At 34.1% G+C, this 20,995-nt stretch overlaps 2 protein-coding genes across 4 annotated transcripts; one reads left to right on the top strand and one right to left on the bottom strand.

Annotated features, from left to right (window-relative positions):
* The first annotated feature begins 5,266 nt into the window (after positions 1-5,266).
* Positions 5,267-14,461, top strand: LOC120344397 (endoplasmic reticulum mannosyl-oligosaccharide 1,2-alpha-mannosidase-like). 3 transcript variants are annotated; one of them, XM_078112927.1, is made up of 13 exons: positions 5,267-5,491; positions 6,104-6,252; positions 6,668-6,800; positions 7,175-7,318; positions 7,834-7,888; positions 8,030-8,236; positions 8,774-8,922; positions 9,865-10,056; positions 10,703-10,873; positions 11,332-11,475; positions 12,004-12,216; positions 12,835-12,966; positions 13,047-14,461. In XM_078112927.1, exons 1-13 carry the CDS (start codon positions 5,408-5,410, stop codon positions 13,245-13,247), a joined length of 1,974 nt encoding a protein of 657 aa, XP_077969053.1. In that variant the 5' UTR covers positions 5,267-5,407; the 3' UTR covers positions 13,248-14,461. The 3 variants fall into 3 exon arrangements, with proteins under 3 accessions (XP_077969053.1, XP_077969054.1, XP_077969052.1); XM_078112926.1 differs by having other exon boundaries at positions 5,269-5,491; positions 7,172-7,318; XM_078112928.1 differs by lacking the exon at positions 7,175-7,318 and having other exon boundaries at positions 5,268-5,491.
* A 3,349-nt stretch (positions 14,462-17,810) lies between these two features.
* LOC144422860 (uncharacterized) lies at positions 17,811-18,527 on the bottom strand. Its single transcript, XM_078112757.1, has one exon. The coding sequence runs from the start codon at positions 18,525-18,527 to the stop codon at positions 17,811-17,813; it is 717 nt and encodes a 238-aa protein (XP_077968883.1).
* Positions 18,528-20,995: the final 2,468 nt, after the last annotated feature.

The raw sequence follows: 20,995 nt of genomic DNA, 5'->3' as shown, positions 1-20,995 counted from the left end.
TGATTAATTCCGAGAAACGAGAAAGCAATCCTCAAAAATATGAACACATGATCTTCCATTGATAGACCAGAGCATTTCTGGATAGACAGATAGATAGATTTCGAGAACTCCACAATCTGACAATACAGACAAATAAAAATGGAGAATTCTGGAGAGTGAGCAAAACTTTTAAAAAAGTTTAAAACAAGATGAGTATCATGTGACCGCTCACCAACACGCATTCACAAAAAAACGCAAACTTTGTTAAACAAGGCTTGGGCCAGAAATAAACACACAAAAATACGCGAATGTAATGAACTTTTGGGCTGTTGTTTACTTTTAAAATACTCAAGCTAATAAGGACCAATCCAATCCGATACAAAGACAACATGTGTAGGTGTAATGTTATGTGATAAGGTGACGAGAAGAGTCAAAAACCATGAAAACTACATTGATTTGGCATTGGAGACAATGTGATACACTGAATCAAGATACATAAAAAAACACAGAGCTATGCTCAAATATATGGACACGTAGTGTCACATTATTTTGATGACGTCATAGCAAAAAATGAAAGTAATAGCCTTCTGGAGAAAAATCTTTAAAATTTCCTTCTTTAGCCACTGAAAATTTCAAAGCAATTGGTCCAGTAATCAAAGAGAAAAGCGATTTCTTCAAAACGATACAAAGAACAAGAACAACAGCGAGAACAACATAATATTGAAACGATCGTTATGTCCAATACGTGTTCAACAAATCAAAACAATGCTGGTAATTTGACGATATTAACAACGGCGTTTACATTTTACCTATATAAGTTTCATTTATTATTTATACGTTTTTCTGGGCACAGCGTGCGCACTTCTGTGCATAATGTGAAAGTGAAAGGAAATTTTAGTTATTTAGTTATTGATTTTAGATATTTTACTTGAGTAAGCAGGTATCGCTACTTTTGGAAATTCTGGATATTTAAGTTTACTTTAGACTTCTTTTGCTCGCCAAGTTTTATTTGTGTTTCTAAAAAACAAGTTGTAAATAAAAAAATCATTGTCATTCTGGCTTTAGTCTGATTGCAATTTTTAAAAATTTGCCCCGAAAACGCTGCATTAGACTAGGCTAAAATTAGCTATCAGTACCTGTAAGTGGCACTTGGATATATATTATTAATACAAATGTTGGTTTTGAAGTCGTAAACCAGTTTGCAAGCGACAACCAGCAAAAATGCTTTCAAAATAGGCATCGAAAATCTTGCAATGGTGAAGTATGGAAAGAATTTTTCTGGGGTCGTACTTATTTGTCATATTCACATGAGAAAATGTAGTAAGTAAAACGATACAAAAAACAACAACCATAGGTACAACCATAAAAAGACACCGTCGGTTTTTGCCTTGTTCTTGTTGGGAAATACATTTTAATCCTGGAACCCAGTAGTAGTATTTATTTATGCTAGAACAAACGTAATTGAACAACTTGGTAAGAAATACGTTGGTGATTCAATGCACGACTATATTTTTAGTTATTCTCGTTCATAAATATTTATATTTGTGATAGTCCGGCAGAATCGGGGCCTAACATTGTATTGGGACATAAAGTTTTTTTGGTGCTCCAGAAGTATGTGTACCAAGATGACGCACATCCTGAACCCTAACACATACAATATTCAGGATGTGCGTCATCTTGGTACGAATACTTCGAGAGCACCTTTTTGTTAAAAACAAATATTTCATAACTACATGGATTAGTTTTGAATACATAGTAACATTGAATCACTTTGCCATATCAGAAATTCAATTTTAGTAGAATAAATGGTAGTTTATTTCACTAATATAAGCCAAGCTAATATAAGCGCTCTTCAAACTACATTTGTGTTGCCGCGGGCATTTCGTTTTCCTGCATAAAACTTAGGGACTTGGGAAATATTTTAATAGTTGAACTGGATTGGAAAATTCGACCTCGTCTTTCAATCCGAACAAGGCCATGTAAAACCATCCACTGGTATCTAACGATGTGTAACGTGCTTTCTTTTGGAAGAACCGGAACCTTTCAGGTGCAGCATTGACTTTGGCCAAATTATTATATCCTTATGGAGATAGAAGATATGCGTATGCGAAACCGAGATGTGCACCTGGTATGCCAACATAGTTGTGTCAAACATTTTGATCACTAGTACATCACACGCATTTTCCTGCGTGCTTCGGTTGTACGTAACGCGCACATTTTTGCGTACATGCACCGAATTCCACTTGTTTATTGAGATATAGGTTTTTGACGAGCTTTTGTGAATGATTCCATTCTATAGAATCTGTATGCTGTTCTAAAGAATACTAGTTTCAGCTTTTTCATTCCTTCAAACCGCGTGTTGGAAGTAAATTTTGTAATATTGCGTGTTGGTTTTCAACTGGTTTATTTATATCCATCACTTGACATCCTTAAATCGGTGATGACAGTAAATCTTTAATACAAAATGATCAGTATATCTGCAATAAAAACAGCAGTACCCACTCAAATGACAGCTGGGGTTGGATACTCATATTATCTGCTCCATCGCGTGCCTACCAGTTTACAAGAGTGCCGCCAATTGGTATCTAAGCTCAGCCAGAGACAAAAAGTTTCGGACTGTGGTTGGCGTGAAGAATTTTTTTTTTCAAATATATATATATATTCCACAATAAGATTATTTGATTGCATATTACTAAAAGTTACGCCTTATATGTCTATTCCCATTGCACTATTCCTTTACTGATATTCAATAATATGACGCTCATCTGACATAGTTTTTGTGTGTGTAGATAGGTATAATCTTTTCCACGCTGTTCAGATGGGAATGCGCGGATATATCTAAGAATCGCTAATATTTGTTTGCAATGCGATGAAATCCCATCTTGGCATTTCTGCCTCTTGCAATTGTTGCGTATATTTATCGGAGAAGTTCTGAGGCGTGGTTATCAAATGAAAAAAACATGGGAGTATTTTTTCTACTTCTCTACTACTCTCAAACCTTGACATTTTGTGAAAACCTTTTTCCATTCAACCTTTTTTCGAAACATCCCCAACAACCACAATTAATTCTGTCATTAAATTTCCGAAACAAACACATAAAATCATCAACAGATGCATATCATTAAGTCCTAAGTAGATATTGCTGAATTGGTCTTTATTTTACCAATTTTCATGTAATGCTTTTTGATAAACCTGTTATCTATCGTAAATACAGCACATTTGACTATGTTGTGGTGTAACTTTTTTGGCCTCACACTTTTGATATTAGTAGTTAGATCTCTTGAGGATCTGTCAAACAAAGTTACATGCAAAATATTTTTTGTAAATCGCAAAACATTATCATGTTGTTGGAATAACTTGGCATTTTACCACCCGTACATCATTCATTGTCGAGAATATTAATGAAATCATAAAATCTAAAACCCGTTTTCGTGAATTTTTTGTTGTAGCTGAATTCGAGGGACAGCATGACAACAGGCAAGAGAAGCACGGTCGCCTCTTTTAGTTTATGACAGGGTTTCTCAAACGGGGACCCCGGCCTCCTTGGAGGCCACTGATCGGTTATCTGGGAGCCCGAACAATCAATCAATCAATCAATCATTTTATTTCGGCTCTCTAACTAAAACGGAACAATACAAAAAAGTAAACAGACAACAAATACAGAACAATACAAAAAAGTAAACAAACAACAAATACAGAGATACCTGGAAGGCGAGCATAACTTAAAATAAAGTTAAAAAACGTACAAGTACGTGCCCACCCACCAAAAAGTAAAAATAATACGATTATACAAAAAATATGGACACGATTCAAAATCGGGCAGTTCTTATAACTCAATTTAAAATGATAAAAGCCAAATAATTGCTTGAATCAGTGAATAATTTACATGGAGTAAAATAAATGTTGCGCTCGAAATAAGACAGCAAAATTCAGGTAGATAAAATTAAATGTAATAGAATCCCAACGACCTCCTCCGTCTCTGATAGATGTTTCAAATGTTCGTATACGATTATGGTAGCTGAGAAATCGCCAGGATTAGCCTTGCAGTAAATATATATAAATAAAGCTGATCTCGAATTCTGTATATTTTGGGTCTGAGATTCCTATTTAGCATAGAAATATATAAGTCAAAATCTATGGCCAAGCTAAAAACCTATCAAATGTGCAAGACAGATAAATAAATACATGGTTGAAAAGCAGCATGACGTTTTGAATAATGGGAATAAAAATAGAGTGACAATAGCTGTGAATACAAATACCTAACAATGCGTGCCAATGTTAGAAGAAAATAGTAACTAGTAACACAGGAAAAAACACAAAAAAGCTATATACAAACAGATGGGAATGCGAATATATGATAACAATGTATTTTTATAGAAGAGAAGAACCAAAAGTGTTGAGAGTTTTCGGTAGTTTGAAAAGCATTGGCATGAAACATAAGAATGAAATACATTCTTTCCCAGAAATATACTATAAAATGTAGCAATTTTCGCACCAAGATGGCGCACAACCTGAACATACTATTGTAACAGGTTAGGGTTCAGGTTGTGCGCCATTATGGTGCATAGATCAGACGAAAAACACTAATACAAATAACACGCCGTAAAAAAAATTGTTCAAGGCTGCAAACTCCACACCCATGTAGAAATGATGGGCAATGACCCCAAGATGAATAATCACAAATAAAACAAGAGAGCTATGCTCAAATATATGGACACGTAGCGCCACCTAATGGCAATAATTTTGAAAATTTTTATCTTTAACCACTGAAAATTTCAAAGCAATTGGTCCAGTAATCAAAGAGAAAAGCGACTTTTTAAAAACGTGTCAAAGAACAAGAACAACAACAACATAATATTGAAACGATCGCTATGTCCACTACGTGTCCAAAAAAACTTCATTTCTGAAAACACGGTTGGGCCCAAAGAGGTCCCTTATGTGCCGGACTATGAGTGATCATTTTGCTATTACAGAATTACACGACCGCATCATTTCATGTGCAACGTCAACTCTTCCAGCTGAGATAATACCGAGTGTCATATAATTTTAAGCTAGTAGATTTATCAATGTATTTTTCCACTTCTGAAAAATATATATTCACATTTCTAAATTTTTTGTATATCCTTATGTTAACAATAATAATATTTTGAAATGAATATAAAATTATTTAGCAACGTTAACTTTTCTTTTTGGATAAATATATTATTATTATTAGAGTTTTTGTATCCCAGGAGCAGCACATTCATATGAGTTTCGGTAGTATAATCGTAATATTGGACTGAATGTCAGCACGAAGTGACGTTTGCGCATTTTGGCTGCAAACGCTTTTTTGTTAGCTTGTGACATTCTGAAGTATGGAAGTACAGTCTCTGTAATTTTCATCTGACAAGTTTACAAGTAGGCCTACTGGTTTATTGGTTACAAAAAAATGTATGGATCTAAGGATTACGTTTCTATTCCCGTTTCCGACTCAGCGCCGACGAAGAAATCGAGATCGTTTTCATTGATTCGGGTGAGAATTTAGCTTTTTTGTTATTTCATGTATTTATGGGAATCTCTAATACCGGTATCCCGAAGAGTGACCTACAGTTGAGTATAACCGGGAGATGAATACTGAATGACCTGAATACTGTAATAAAATACTTTATCACAATGCTGCAATGACAGATTAAAATAGATTTTACTTTTGGCGATTGATAGACAGATTTTTAATAATATTTTGTGAAAAGTACTGTAGTAAAGACAAATTTATTTTTTGCAGACTTTATTTTTTATTAGACTATATATTGTCCATTTGTCTTTTTTTCTGTGAAGCAATTTGTGTAAATGTCTATTCACTTCTTAAAACTTGCATTTCATTTTACTGTTTTAACAATGTGATTTAAATAACAATATGCTCAACTTCTAGAGTGCTTATATTGCCACATAAGTTTGAATTTTAATTGCCTTCTTCCACCCTATTTAATCATGTCTTATGTCTTGTTATATTAATGCAGTTATCTGAATCCTTGGAATTTTAATTTGTTCAATTTTAAAACTTTGCAACTTCGTGGTCTTTTAGCTAAGCTCTCTGTTGACGGGTAAACATTTTGACTAAATTCCATTGTCTTTTTAATATTTTCAGATATGGAAACGTGCAACAAGATGTCAAAAAAATTTGATTTTCTTGGTTCTACTCTTGACTGTCTTGTCAATATTAATGTATTCAAATCAAATATCTAAAATAGAAGAAGAAGAAATGGAGGCCGCTAATCAATGGAGACAAAAACGAAGGTTAAACAAATTTGAAATTGATAATATTTAAAAAAAATATGTGTTGGACATGAGTGTAGGCCTATGTATAAATTGTATTGGTAAATTGTTGCTGTTGTTGTTGAGAACAAATTGCTTTTTTTTGTAAATGATGAAACAATCTATTTAAAATTTCAGAAGGTAAAGTAGAATAAGTTGGTATATGGATAACACTTGTATTTCTTGTGGATTTTCTTGAGTTATATGAGACCCCAGATTTTATCCAAAATTCTGCTTTTTTGTTTTTCTTATGGCAACATTTTTTATAACTTTTGGGAACATTCATCCTTCTTATATTTGGCCTATTCATAAATTTTCTAATGAAATATTAATTTTGTCAAATTGTTCAATTTCTACTCTACTACGCATTGATAATTAACGCTTCCTTTTTAAACAGGGAGGCACAGAAAATCAAGTCACATAATATTGATACTGGACAAATTGGAGATAACCAAATTCAGTTACCTCAATTAGATGATCAGAAAAAGAAGGCTCTTCAAGAGTTGGAAAATAAAATTCAGAAAGACTTTGTGAGTGTTTATACTGAGATTGAAATATTTTTTTTAATTCCTAGCAGCATGTAGGCCTATCTATAAAATATAGCCGTATTTTCCCTCTTTTTTTCTGGTTGGTTTGCTGGTTATTGGTGACTTTCTACAATACCTAATAACCCTTTCTTGTTATTGCCTTGTGGTTTGTTCAACCTAGCATTATCTCTTAATTTATCCATCAATATAGTTATTTTTACGTCTATTAAAAAATTCGCTGTACAAAAATTGATTTGTTAAGACCTTTCTGTAGTCGAGTAGTTAGTGGTAGAAATCAAATGTAGTTCAGACATATAATTTCCTACTTATTGCTTTTGGGTTTTGAATTTGCATGTGGTTCCCTATTTATTCAGCAGAGAAAGCCAGTTGTCATCAAACAGGGCCCGCCATTCCGACATAACGGACCGAATGAGGGGAATATGCAAATGGTTGCGGTTGACATTGAAAATATTCCAGACCCTGTTGACAGTCAATTTGTTAATACTGGTACTAAGAAAAAGGTATAATTCATGTGAAAAGTTATGTCAGTATCAAATGTCTTATCTATATTCCATGTTATTTTGACATTTTTAGCAAACCTAAATGTGTGAATCAAAGTATTATGAATGACTTTTCCGTTTGATTATATTTAATCAGTTTGAGTAACAATCATTTTTTGTTGTTGAGCTTGATTGTCAATTCTATGCCTGTTTGTATATATCTGTCTGCTCAAATGAAATACTGAAATATTGTTACCCTCATTTTCCAACATTATTCTTTGTTGGTGATACTGGCTTTCTTGTTTTTAGTTATTATATTTGCATGGTTTTGGAATGCTTTTTACATGATGTAACATTTGTTGATATATAAATTGTTTGAAGATGCTATAAACCTAGCTTAATAGAAACTTTGCAACAATTCAGAATTGATTTAAATTGCATGTTTTCTTCAGTGTCATTTTTGTGTTCAAACGGTAATTTTTCTTTTCTTTTTTCATTTCTTCTGTTACAATACAACCCCTTCACTTCTGTTTCAGGTTGAAAATCCAGATCCATTAGATATTCCTGGCCCCAAAGATGAAAATCTAATTGGTAAGTCTAAATTCAAATTTTGTCAATTTGAAGTTATTTGTGAATTTGTAAGATAAGACTTTCTGCTACTATTAACTGCCCCTCTAGGCTTTAAACATATTAAATGTTAGGTTATTGAACATGTCTTTTGTTATGTTTTAGGTGATGCCATGATAAGCCAAGCTCCTAGAACTGAGAGACAAGTTTTTGTTGTTAATATGATGAAACATGCATGGGAAGGATACAAGAAATATGCATGGGGTCACGATCATCTTCATCCTATATCACGTCGTCATGACGATTGGTTTCATGTTGGATTAACTATACTAGATTCACTGGACACTTTGTATATAATGGGTATGAAAACAGGTATGGAAAATTTTGTTTAAATATTACATTTATGTTATTTTGAAAAAGTAAATTATATCTGTATCAATCTAAAATGTCAAATCAAACACATTTTCAAAAAAACGCACTACCTCCAAATATAATTTATACATGTTCTATTATTCAATATCACACAAATATTTTCATGACTGAAGCTCACAAACGTTTCAATTTGGAGAAAACATCCTTATTATAATGTATTTTTTTTTTAAATTTCATTATTAATGAACATATTGCAAATTATAGGTTTTACAACTTGTGCCACGTTCTAAATTTTGAAATTCAAATGTTAAGTGCTCAAAGTAGCATTAGTATAATAAATATATAAGAATGCTGGTGTAGGTTCAAAGCAAAATAACATAATTTTATATCTGTAAAAGTGTTTAAAAGCTTTAGTATTTCCGATGAATATTACCAAATATCCAGTTTCTATAAATTCACTTATTTTCAGCATCAGTCACTTCAAACATTACCTACATACAGACTCATAGTAGAATCAAATCTATTTTTTCTTCACAGAATACGATGAAGCAAGAAATTTTGTTGCAAATGAGTTGTCTTTTGATAAAGATGTCGACGTGAATTTATTTGAATGTACAATTCGTGTTCTTGGTTCAATGTTGAGCATGTATCATCTATCACATGATAGAATATATCTGGACAAAGCAGTGAGTGAAATTACGGAATCTTAAATAAAAAAAATTATTTCTGAATAAATTGAAATTGATATGACACTCCACACTACCACTCTCTAAGCTGGTAAGTAATGTGATTTACCAGGATCTTTGCTATTTAACCCCTTTGCAATTTGTCCCTTAATTTGTTTCTTTTAATATACCGTAACCCCGAGTAAGGTGTGCCGCCGGTTTGCTAGATCTGATCATACATTCAATGGAACTGGATACACCATTTCAATTTTATACCATATTAATAAAAACTCATGCATAGGGAAATAACAATCTTAACATAATTTTGAATTATTTTTTTTTACGGCTTTCCATATACATGTTATGCATGGTGTGTGTATTATGTAGTTTTAATGAAAGTGTTATCTTAGTAATTGTTAGCCAAGAAAATTTATCAAGTTAACGAATATTGCACTGTTAATAGCTATTGGTGTGTACCAATGAATAAAGGGGAAAATGGTTATGAGAGTATGAATAGATCAATTCGGGGGAGTGAGCTACCAAAGATTCATTCTTTTCACCCATGCATCATTAAAACTTGGTTAAATTTGATAGTAGTACCTTACACTACTGATCAATCAACTCTGAAAACACAATGCCAATTCGCAACACCTGAAATTTCTTTGTGTCAGTTTTATGACGACTCATGGTAGCAAAGTCCAAAAGAGCAGAGGCCAAGCATTCTTCTCGGAGCATATTAATATCGCTGTACTTATAAATAACTCCTACTGTATAGGACATGACTAATATTAGCCCTTGGTTCTGGGAAATAATTGCAAGTTTGAAGGTCATTAAAAGATTACTAGGTTGTTGTGGCCTTCTAAGGTTTCTGTTATGTTTTCATACCATGAATTCTCTTTGCAAAAATCAAGGTATTAATTTTTGAATATAAACATTAGTTTCATAGTAATTATCTTATCACAGGTCGATATTGGGAATCGCCTTATCCCAGCTCTATCTCAATCACCTTCTGCTGTTCCATACTCGGACGTAAATCTAAAAACCGGCAAAGTCCATCCACCTAAGTGGGGACCTGATAGCACAGTATCTGAAATTACATCAATACAACTTGAATTCAGAGATCTCTCGTTTTTAACTGGAGATATGAAATATAAGGTATGGTATGATTACAAATTTCCTGGTTATTTGAGAAGCAGTTCTATCTGTTTCATCTGTTACCTAGTATGATTATGTTTAAACTTGGATTATCTTGGATGAAAGATGAAATAATTTTATTCAGAAACGTTTTTTTATTTTTTGACAAGTCACTTGATAAGTACTGATGAAGTTTTTTCACTTGTCCGAAATTAAATGTTCAAAATTCTCTGTCAAAATTCTAAAATATTATATTATTTATATATGTCTAATTGCAACTTGCTTTCGTTGTTTAAAATTTTTTTAGAAATTCACAATTAATGGATGAACCAATATAAATTTTTTTTAGTAATCTCAAAAAATGGAAACAGTTGCTAGAATGCTGTTTACTTTTCCAAATTTCCTGTGGGACCAGATGTTAACTCTGAATTTTGCTATTTATTTTATTTAAATTTTTATTTTATTACGATTTTTTCCGCTAACTCTATAATATGGTAAGGTCTTATTGTACCAGTACCGATTCACGGTATTCATGTTATATATTTGAGCATTGCTTTCTTGTATCACATTTCAGTTATTGTGGCAAGTATTTAGCGAACCGTAATCAGGTTAGAATGTCTACCTGACTAGATGATTTTCCTATCAAATCATATTTTCATATATACAGGATGCAGTTGACAAGGTTTCGCTTCATGTTCACAACCTGGCAGGTAAACGAGATGGTCTTGTACCAATGTGGATCAATGCAAATCGTGGAAACTTTAGAGCAGGCAGTACATTAACTGTTGGTGCTCGTGCTGATAGTTATTATGAATATCTGATCAAGTTATGGCTCCAGGTAAGGTGTTATAACATCCATTGTTTTGGGTTACGAAATGTTTATAGAGTCTGGATTTTCTACATAGCTCTGTGTTCAGAAATTCTTATACTATTCCTTATTCATTGTGAGGAAAATACTAAGAGATGATATGTCTTTAATAAGATGTAATTCGATAAAATTTGTCTGAATTATGTGAATTTTGCTAAAGGATAGGAATAGGCTCGCCACTGCACCTCTGATTACCCTGTGTGGGTTTGAAACCTGTGCTGGAATAATTGGACTCTTCGCTGCCATAGGGTGGTTCACGTAACTGCTGCATCCATGCATCTGAAAACTTATCCTGTATTCAACATGGGCTGGTAACAGGATGAGAGGTCGTCATTCGACATATGATTACATCATCTTATCAACTTTCCTCTCCTCAGTATAAATATCTAAATCCTATCCTTTTTAAACTACATTGCTATTCATTACAGACTGGTTGCACAGAAAGCATGTATATAGATGACTATTTAGCTGCGATAAAGGGAATGCAGATGCATTTGATCGGAGAATCTATTCCTTCCGGCTTAACATATGTTGGTGAACTTTTGGGCGGTAGAACTCCAAGTGCAAAAATGGTAATTGGTTTTGTATGTTATGGAAATTATTTATGTTTGCAATACCTCAATAATAAAACAGTGCAAGGTTGGGACAATGGTTCTCCCAGAGTATGTGTACCAAGATGCCGCACAACCTGAACATGTGTACCAGGTTAGGGTTCAGGTTGTGCAGCATCTTGGTACACATACTTTCGGAGCGCCGGGACAATTACCTCAAAGACTAAATCCATGTTCAGTTTGTATGTTGGCATCATAGGTTGAAAATCTTGGATAAGACCCCATGCCCATTCACCCCACACACAGTGTAATAGTTGTGATGCCGAACCGGAAAGACTTCTGTTCTTCCATAAAAGGGTAGCACTTTACACACATCCGTAGATGCTTGTGATTGTTAGTTCAGTAGATCTTTTTAAGTATTTATTAACATCTCAACCAAAATATTGAAAAGTTTTCGTATTTAAATTTTAAGTTTTTCATTACTTTTACTTTCATAAGCTCCTATTTAATATCACAACTATAACAATGACTTTTGATAAAAATTCACAGGATCACCTTGTTTGTTTCCTGGGTGGATCATTAGCTCTTGGATCAGTCAATATCAAAAGTCAACATCCAAAGGTTGCAAAAGAACACATGCAGTTGGCAAAAAATATCACAAATACTTGTCATGAAATGTATGCCAGAACACCTACAGGTCTCAGTCCTGAGATTACATACTTCAACCTAAATCAAGATGTTAGAGAAGATCTTGTAATTAAGGTAAAACATGTTTAAACAGTGCTTATTTGCAGAGCTGGTATGCCACTTATTTTTCTATTGGTGTTTATTTTTCAGTATGTGAATACCAAATTAGATTTTCCAGTTTTGACAGTTCTTTCATAGACATAAATTAGGGTTCTGGGAAAATTCGTCGCAGAAACTTCGCCACAGGAAATTTCGCTGCGTAGGGAAAATTAGCGCATGAAAAAATTGCCACAAGAGCCTTACCCTATAAACCTAAATGTTTTTATCACAAATACTTGTTTTACAAAAAAATGCTCTTGCGGCGATTTTTCATGCTATCACATATACTTGTTTTACAGCAAAATGCTCCTGCAGCGATTTTTCATGCAGCAAGTTTTCCGGACACGATAAATCATAAAAAGTTTTTAATATTAATTTCCTTTTTACTTTTTAATGAAAGAAAGTTTTTTGATGAATGACTATGTGCTATAATAATGAACAGAAAATGTATGAGAGATTTTTCTTAAATTTATAACATTTTGAATTTTAGTATATGGAAAAGTGCTGTATGGGTATTGGCAGTACCATTGGCAACCTGATATGGAATGTATTGTTTCTTGATATAACAATTCCAATTATTTATATTTACGACAGCCTTTAGATCGACATAACCTTTTGAGACCAGAGACAGTTGAATCATATTTTTACTTGTGGAGAATTACAAACGACACAAAGTATCGAGACTGGGGGTGGGATGCTGCACAAGCATTCGAAAAATATTCAAAGGTAAAGTGATTGTCAGGATTTACCTTTATATCGTATTATTGGCGCAATTTAGAATAATTTACAATCTCTCATATGTTTAGGTGCCTGGTGGATACACGTCGATCAAAAACGTCATGGATCCGAGAAATACTCAACCAATGGACAAAATGGAATCATTTTTTCTTGGAGAAACGCTGAAGTATCTTTATCTTTTGTTCTCAGATGACCGAAATCTTCTACCTCTTAATAAATGGGTGTTTAACACAGAAGCACATCCTCTACCTATTCATTCTTTAAAATAATAATACTACTATAATTTTTTTCTCAAGTTATATTGAATCTAATTTTTTGATCAAAAACTGTTAAACACTGTAGTTTTACTGTTCTGGGTGTTTTTGAAATGAGGATTATTTTACTGACATGAAACTCAAAATTTATTCACTTTAAAAATTCTTTTTGGGAATAACATTGAATTTGGCATGTAATGAATGATGCAAGAGGTATACTTAACGTGATGATTTTTCATATGGATGTCCATATTCAAATTGTTGCCCATTCAAGAAATCTTGTTCGACCATTAACCTTGATATTTAGGTAGACTATGTGAATGTATTTATTTATTTTACAGTAAGTCACTGATTTTATAGAAAAGTAATGATAATTTAAAATATCTGAATTCTTCAAATAGATATTCACTGAATAAGAAGTTTTTTTCAAATCATAGTTTCATGTCGTACCTCCCTTGTGATCTATTTCATAATACAACACCCCCCCCGCGAACATCAGTTTTAGAATAAATTTGAAACCATGATCCATGCTGGGTTCTATTATTTATTTGATTCTGTAAAATTACCACAAAAATGTTGCTTCATTAATCTTCTTTAGCAATAATTTTTCACTATTTCCGCATAAAAATGTTGGAAATCTACGATAGGAGAGGATTTACATCCAGGTCTGCATTATTCTATTTATTAAATACTGTATGTGAGATGTCATCTAATTTCGGTGTTGCTTATCTGAGGATGAAATGCTTTGTTGTATTAGCGTTGGTATGATGACAAAGTGTTTGTGCAGTACGATTGGTGTTCAAAAGTGTTTACTTTTACCGCAGTATGTGTAAAAGTTCGTTTTGTGTGTAATGCGACATCAATGCATTTGCAGATATTATAATCATTCACAGTTTTTGAAGAGTGGTGGTTAAATAGACGCAACTCTTCCCTGTATTTTTTTATTTTACTCGTTGGCATTCATTTTTAATTTATCGTTTCATTTTCTCACTTTTGCAAGGTTAATTTTTCGAGCAAAAAGTGGTTTTTCATACTCTTCAGATGTGGAGATGCGGAAGCATTTGCAATATTTTATGCTTCTCTCTGTTACTTCAGTCTTATTAGTTCTCAATTGCTAAATAAGATTTGTGTGTTCTTTCATCTGGACTATGCAATTGTGATTATAAAATTTTAATTGCTGCCAATTCGTTTATGATTTTTCTTTAATTAAAATTTGATTCAAACGAAAAGTGTTTTTTCTTATCTCAAGTAAAAAAAGAGGATTGGAAATTTTGTCTTAACCTCGGAAATCGTAGCAGACATGTACTGAACTAAAAGTATGGAAGAAAAAAATCCCAACTGTCATTAATAACTGAGCGATCTCGATCGGTAAGTATGTTGATAGGTATTTGTCAGTCTGTTAAACGCACGTGGTATCTCACGAAAGCGAGGTTGAATCTGATCCAAATTTTGCATGTGCATTCATTATATCTCGGAACAGAGGCCTATTAGTTTTGGATGAATCGTGTCTTATAATTAGTTATTAATTATTTAGTGATGGGTCACATGATGTCGCGATTGGAAATTTTTTTTATTTTTTTGACAAATAAAATATTGAACATGTGGAAGATCGATAAGTCGGCGGCCTCCGATCGATATCTAGTTAATAAACTTGCTTGGAGCGGTAATACCCAACTTCTCTTCAGGCGACCCAAATCCGAAGAAAAAAATGTACATTTCGCATACTAAACGGCACGTAGTTCTTTTATAGCCGCAAAATTTGACGACTAATATAAAACAATTATCGTTATATGCAGTGATTTCCCTACACCCCCCTGGAATTTCAAACGCCGCCCTAATTTTCAGGTGAGACACCATACTTTAATTCTTGTGATGAATAGTTTTTTATAGTTTCGCAAATTTAAAGATTTTCCTAAAAAAAAAGCTACCCCGGATTATTTTCAGGCAGCCCAAATTTGGATAGCGACTCATAGGTACTGATGAGCTGGACAAATCGTAACAACCAGAACGCATTTAATTCGTTAAAATGTTTTATATTTACAACACGTTCATGCACGCTTTCTCCGAGTTGTGTTTTTTTTTTCAGAAAATGGCATCTTTTCTAGAAGTTCGTCGACACGTAACAATTAAAATTCATACAGCAGACCAGAAACTTTTTCACGATTGTGAACCTTGCCATATTTATGTAGTAAGGTTTAGATTATATTTCCAAAATATAAGTATAAATAAAGTAAATTGCTTGAATAGCCAGTGATTCCCAAAGTGGGCGATATCGCCCCCCAGTGGGCGAAAACGATACAGAGGGGGGCGAAAAAGTCTAAGGGGGCGATAGGGGGGCGATTTCGCGAAACCTGTTTTATGTTCGGCGCACTTAATTCTGTACTCTGTGTGCATTGGCAGGCTTGAATCATGTGGGCGATATTCCCACGCGAATGGATTTCTGGTCTCGTCTTCGCAGTAAGGTAAGGTAGTTTGCGTATCCCAGTGATCGGCAAAATACGGCCGGAGTAAAATAATCTGGCCCTGGACGATTCATTGAATGGACCTTTCCCCGACCTTTGACTGCGGAAAATTCTTCCCATACATACCATTTTAAAAGTTTCGGGGCTTATTTTAAGAGTGGTTTCGCGAGTTGTTGCCTTTAAAATGGGGTATTTGTTTCAAACTATCATTCTAATACACACCATTCAACAATCTGTTTTTTAAAAGTACCGATAAAGAATTTTAGCCTAGTCTATCACAGCTATTTCTACACTAATTTTTGATTGCTGTATTTAAACTGAAACTCATGGAAAGACAAAGTAATCATTGACTTATTTGATTTATATTTTAAGTTCCGAAAAACAACTAAAAACTAACGAATATAATCCAAAAATGCGAAAATGAGGTAATGTTCACGACCACGTCTGAAAATCTGTCTGAGTGAGAGTGTCTGAGCGCCTGAGCGGATGCGAAAGGGGGCATTGTTCCCTTTTTTTGCATCTTGCTGATTGGCCAATGTCACGAAGTAAACAAGGAAGTCTATGCCCGGGTAAATATCCAAACGGCGGTTTTGACGATGAAAATTTTTTATTTATAATCTACGCTCGAGGAGTAAATTACATTTTTTTAAGTAACAGAATTTATCGTGAGACACGTTCAGACTAAATTATACTATATCCTAACAATCTAGTGAACAGCCACTCGTTTAACGAGCCTACAATGTAATTATAATTAGACAAATGGAAACACGCAGAAAAGTTGATGCTGAGTGCAGGGGTTCAATAGCGCAGTAAATATTCGAATATATTGCGAAGCAATAAGAAAATAAAATTCATATTCTAATCGAGAGATTCATCACTGCTTAATTTTTGTAAGAATGTATCTTCTTAGAGAGAAAATATTTATCAAAATTTCACAAATCATGCGAAAATATTCACTTCAATGTTCGGAAGTACATATTTGTGCAAATCATTATTTTCGAAAATGAACATTACAAAGAACAAGCAAAGACGGGGGTTTGGTGATGCCCATTTAGAAAATGTTTCAATCTTGGCGTCGTAAAGCTATCCAGCGTGATGCAGCAACGAGACAGTGTCACATTAAATATCATTGTAATGTTTTTTTAATAAGACGACTGAGTTGAGTTCACGAATTGTCGCAGTTTTTGCGTGCTGTTCCGTTTTTAACTTTCAAAAAATATATGCGACCCGCAAAAGACTAGCAACCCTGAATTTTGTCCTGCGAGCGACATAAAATTTGCCGACCCCTGGGCGTAGCCGATAGTCAGTCACGGCTTCTTCCACATTCGAGTCAATGAATCCAAAAACAAATGTACGAAAATCATTATTATAAGTTTGGGAAAATTAACTTTGTTTTTATTATTTTAATGTGAAATGGGGTGAATTTAGGAAGTGAAATGCTATAAGGCAAGAGTACGCGGCGGTTTTTGAGGAGGTAGAACCCTGGATTCTTTCATTTTCGATCTATTATATGATGAAAAAGGGGTTTTCAGCCGTGCTACTATTGCTATTAAAACAACGAAATCACCTTTCCATCAGTAAACGGGGTAATTTTAGATATAATAAATAACTCGCTGAAGAACACCAAGCTCATCTATTTCATTAAAAAACATCACAAACTATTATTTGTCTTCTTATTTGGTCTGTAATATATTCGTTTCTGACTTTATATTTTTTTGTAGTGCAGGGGGGCGATGAAGTTGCATAAACTACTTTAGTCAGACCTGAACTCTTTAGCCATTTATGCGTTTGTTGTTCATTTACATCCAGTGCACATGCTCTAGTGGGATATTTTCCATGCAAAGGGTTTATCATGCCAAATTTTTAGTCTCTGCTTTTAAATTTCTTTCTTATACTTGAGCTTGACATCTTTTGCCATCTTGTTTGCACCTTTTTTCTCAGTTAAGAAATTAGTAACACCAGTTTTCTTCATAAATTCATCAGTTTTGTTGAAGATTGAAACGCCTATTTTTATTTTTATCGAAATCTCGCACGATGCGCATTAGTGGATCTTCTGTATCGGTCAAATATATTTTCAGTCCTACAGTAGATGGTTTGTAACTTTCCTCAATTTGAATCAGACCTCGTCCACCCTTCGTGATAAGTACAAACGTTCAGTGTCTGCTCGAGGATGATGTATTTTATTTATCGTCATTAGTTTTCTCGTTTTGGTATCAAATTGTTTGATTTCTTGCTTAGTCCACTTGATGATATTGAAACTGTACGAAACTACTGGTATTGCAAAACTGTTAATTGCCTTGAAGATGTTTACAGAGTTAAGTTCACTATTCAAAACCGATCGAAGTCTTCTCAAATATTCCTTTTTGATAATTTTTTCATGTCTGATTCCATCAGCTTCATGTACTCCAAGGCAACGATATGTTGAATCGCTACCGAGTTCTTTTATCGAGGTTTCTTGATCTAATTGTAAATTTGATTCTCTAAATAATTTACCTTTGCGAAAAGATGCTTTTGCGCATTTCTCGAGGCCGAATGTCATTTTGATGTCATCACTGAATGATTTCAAAGTTTTCAATAACATTTCAAGTTGGTTATCATTTTTAGAATACAGCTTCAAATCATCCATATAAAATAAATGAGATATTTTTTGTTTCAAAATTTCGTAGCCACAACCGGTTTCTTTCAGCAAAGTGCTAAGCGGGGCCAAGGCAAGGCAGAACGCAAGAGGTGAAAACGAGTCTCCTTGAAAAATTCCGCATGAAATCGAAATGGTGTCACTTTGTATCTTTCCGTCATTGTGCCTCAGGATCAAATTTGTTTGCCAATTTTTCATTGTAATTTTGAAAAAAGAGATTAGGAATTAGGATAGGTGACAACTTGTAAATTTCGAATACCTTTAAAAGCCAAGAATGCGGTACACTGTCAAACGCTTTTCTGTAATCAATCCATGCGGTACTCATGTGTTTTTGATAAGTTCTGCAATTTTCCAAAATCATTTTATTTACTAGTAGTTGGTCTTTGCATCCATCCTTTGCGCCTTGAGTTGTATTTTCTGCTTTAGATTCTCTCTGATTACCGCAATATTACTGTGTAACCCATCTAATTTGTACCGATTTGTTATTTTCTTCATTGTTCGTTTATTAAGAATACTACCGTTTTGTATTTCTGATAAGATAGACAAATCTGCTCTCATTTGTTTAATTTGGCTCTCAATTCTTACTTTCCATTTTGCCTTGTAATTGTGCCTTGGTCCAGTGGGTTTCCTAATTATTGCTCCAACTTTTTCAGTAACCATAGTTGAACATGCATAAATAATGTTTGATATTTCAGTAACATCCAGATCAAATTCCAAATCTTGCTTCAAAAGGGCAATAGCTTCGTTGCCTTCTGCTAGCCAGATTTTAGTTTCTTTCGTCAATTGTAATTTTGGCAATTTGAGTCTGTTTTTAAAATCTTGTTGAGGTGAGTTTATGCATGGCAGTTGTAATATTTCTTGTACATTGTCACATAGGCCATTTTCGTCATGTACATTGTCATTTTGACTCATATCCCTTGATCCCAAGTATTTCTGTTTGATGGATTTCAGTTCTATATCTGTCAGTCGGTTATTTCAAATTATATCCCGTCGGACATTTGCAAGTCCATTTGCTTTCATATTTTGGACATTCAAAGAGTGGGGTCCTTCAAGCCAATTTGTAAGTGTTTGTTTAGTAATACATTTTGGGGAAGAGCTCACAGCTCTGTAGTACGCTTCCATCACTTGTATATACTCTTCACGTTTCCAACGATGTTTTTTAATTTTTTCTTTTCTTTCCGATATTTCACGTATGGGGCTCGGTTGAGGAATATCCTCTGTTGAGGGACCACTTATATCGTGATGTGAGAGTGTGTCAGTAGAAATACTGACAATGTTTTTTTGGGACCTTTTTATAGAGGGCGTCGCCCCAGCCTCTATGTAGTTTTTTTATGTCGAGTTATCATTTTAAATTTTACCTTTTTGGTCCGGGGCTGCTTATTGAATATTCACAGCTGACCTAGTTTTACCTAGGTGTTTCCCCTATCCGCCACCTTGGGGACCCAGCCAGTAGAGATGAGGTCGAACCCCCCTGGGTTATTATTATTATTAATTTAATTGTGATCATTTTAATCTGCGGTTGTGTTGACGAAATAAAAGCAATACTACTCAGAAAATTTCATGACAATCCGTGGACACAAAAATGCGTGGTAAAGTGCCCCATTATATTTTGCTTTGATTCGCATTTTTGTGGATTCGACAAATCTGAGCTGTTCTAAAACACTTACGGCGCTCCTGTACTGCACGTACCAATGTCGAGGCAGTAAAGCAAAGAATCCTAAGGGAAAATGCCCTGGTAGGTATACTACGGTAGCAGTGAAGCAACCAAGTTTTGCGATTTGCAAGCGTTTTTAATCGGTAGCGGATAATCATAAAACAAAAGTTATGGTGTTTTTCGTTTTATTTTTAGTATTACTTTTTTTTCAATTAAGGAAATTTGGGTTGCAACCCTCGACACCAGAAAAAAATTTATTCCTCGTTGTTCGAACTCGCTAGAAATATCACTTAGGACTTAGGTCATCTATCGGCGCGTGTTTTCGTCGGAAATCCGCAAGTGAGTTGTGAAATCCACTCGTTTGATTAAATTAAGCTACCCGCAAGTGACCTATCGCGTCACCTGTTACCAAATTTATGAATACTGTAGTTGAATTGCTATTCTAATACTTGAATATTCGAATATATGCCCAGCGCTACTCTGTAACCAGTGATTATTGACTCCATTAATGTTATGTGAATAAACTTGCTTGGTATGTTTTATGTAAATTTTAACGTAAATCGTAACTTGGCTGATAGTTAAGTTTTGCAAAATCGCTTGCGACCCGCAGTGAATTTCTGGCTCGTTACGGACTCATTCAAACGCTTCGCGGACTCATTTGAGACCGCGGGCTCGGGTTGGGAAACACTGATATATACACACACACAATATTATTTCTTCAGTGTACATAGCTTTAACGTAGTAGTATATATTTACGTTTTAACAGTCGGGGTGAAGTCGCTGTGATTTTTTACTTGAAACACAAAAACAATATCTTTAATAACAAGAGAGCTACGCACAAATATATGGACACGTTAGACCAGAGCGAATCAGTCTTTACCGGTACCTTTGACGCTACCGGTACCCTCAAAAAAGTTCTGAATTTTCAGTAGCAAGAATTTTGCAGAATCAAAACGTACAGCCAGTCATGACACTGACTAAAATCCGTGTTCCCATGGATAAAAAATAATAC

This window comes from Styela clava, chromosome 5, assembly GCF_964204865.1.
Source record: "Styela clava chromosome 5, kaStyClav1.hap1.2, whole genome shotgun sequence".
NCBI classification, from domain to species: domain Eukaryota; kingdom Metazoa; phylum Chordata; class Ascidiacea; order Stolidobranchia; family Styelidae; genus Styela; species Styela clava.
Note: the sequence above shows the minus strand (reverse complement) of the source record. Positions and strands in the feature narration are given on the sequence as shown.

Bases quoted from the DNA above. Each gene is read 5' to 3' on its own strand.
- LOC120344397 (XM_078112926.1), top strand. From the start codon at position 5,408: ATGTATGGATCTAAGGATTACGTTTCTATTCCCGTTTCCGACTCAGCG. The intron at 8,237-8,773 runs GTATGGAAAATT...TTTTCTTCACAG, and splicing joins TATAATGGGTATGAAAACAG to AATACGATGAAGCAAGAAAT. The intron at 12,217-12,834 runs GTAAAACATGTT...TATTTACGACAG, and splicing joins GAGAAGATCTTGTAATTAAG to CCTTTAGATCGACATAACCT.
- LOC144422860 (XM_078112757.1), bottom strand. From the start codon at position 18,527: ATGAAAAATTGGCAAACAAATTTGATCCTGAGGCACAATGACGGAAAG.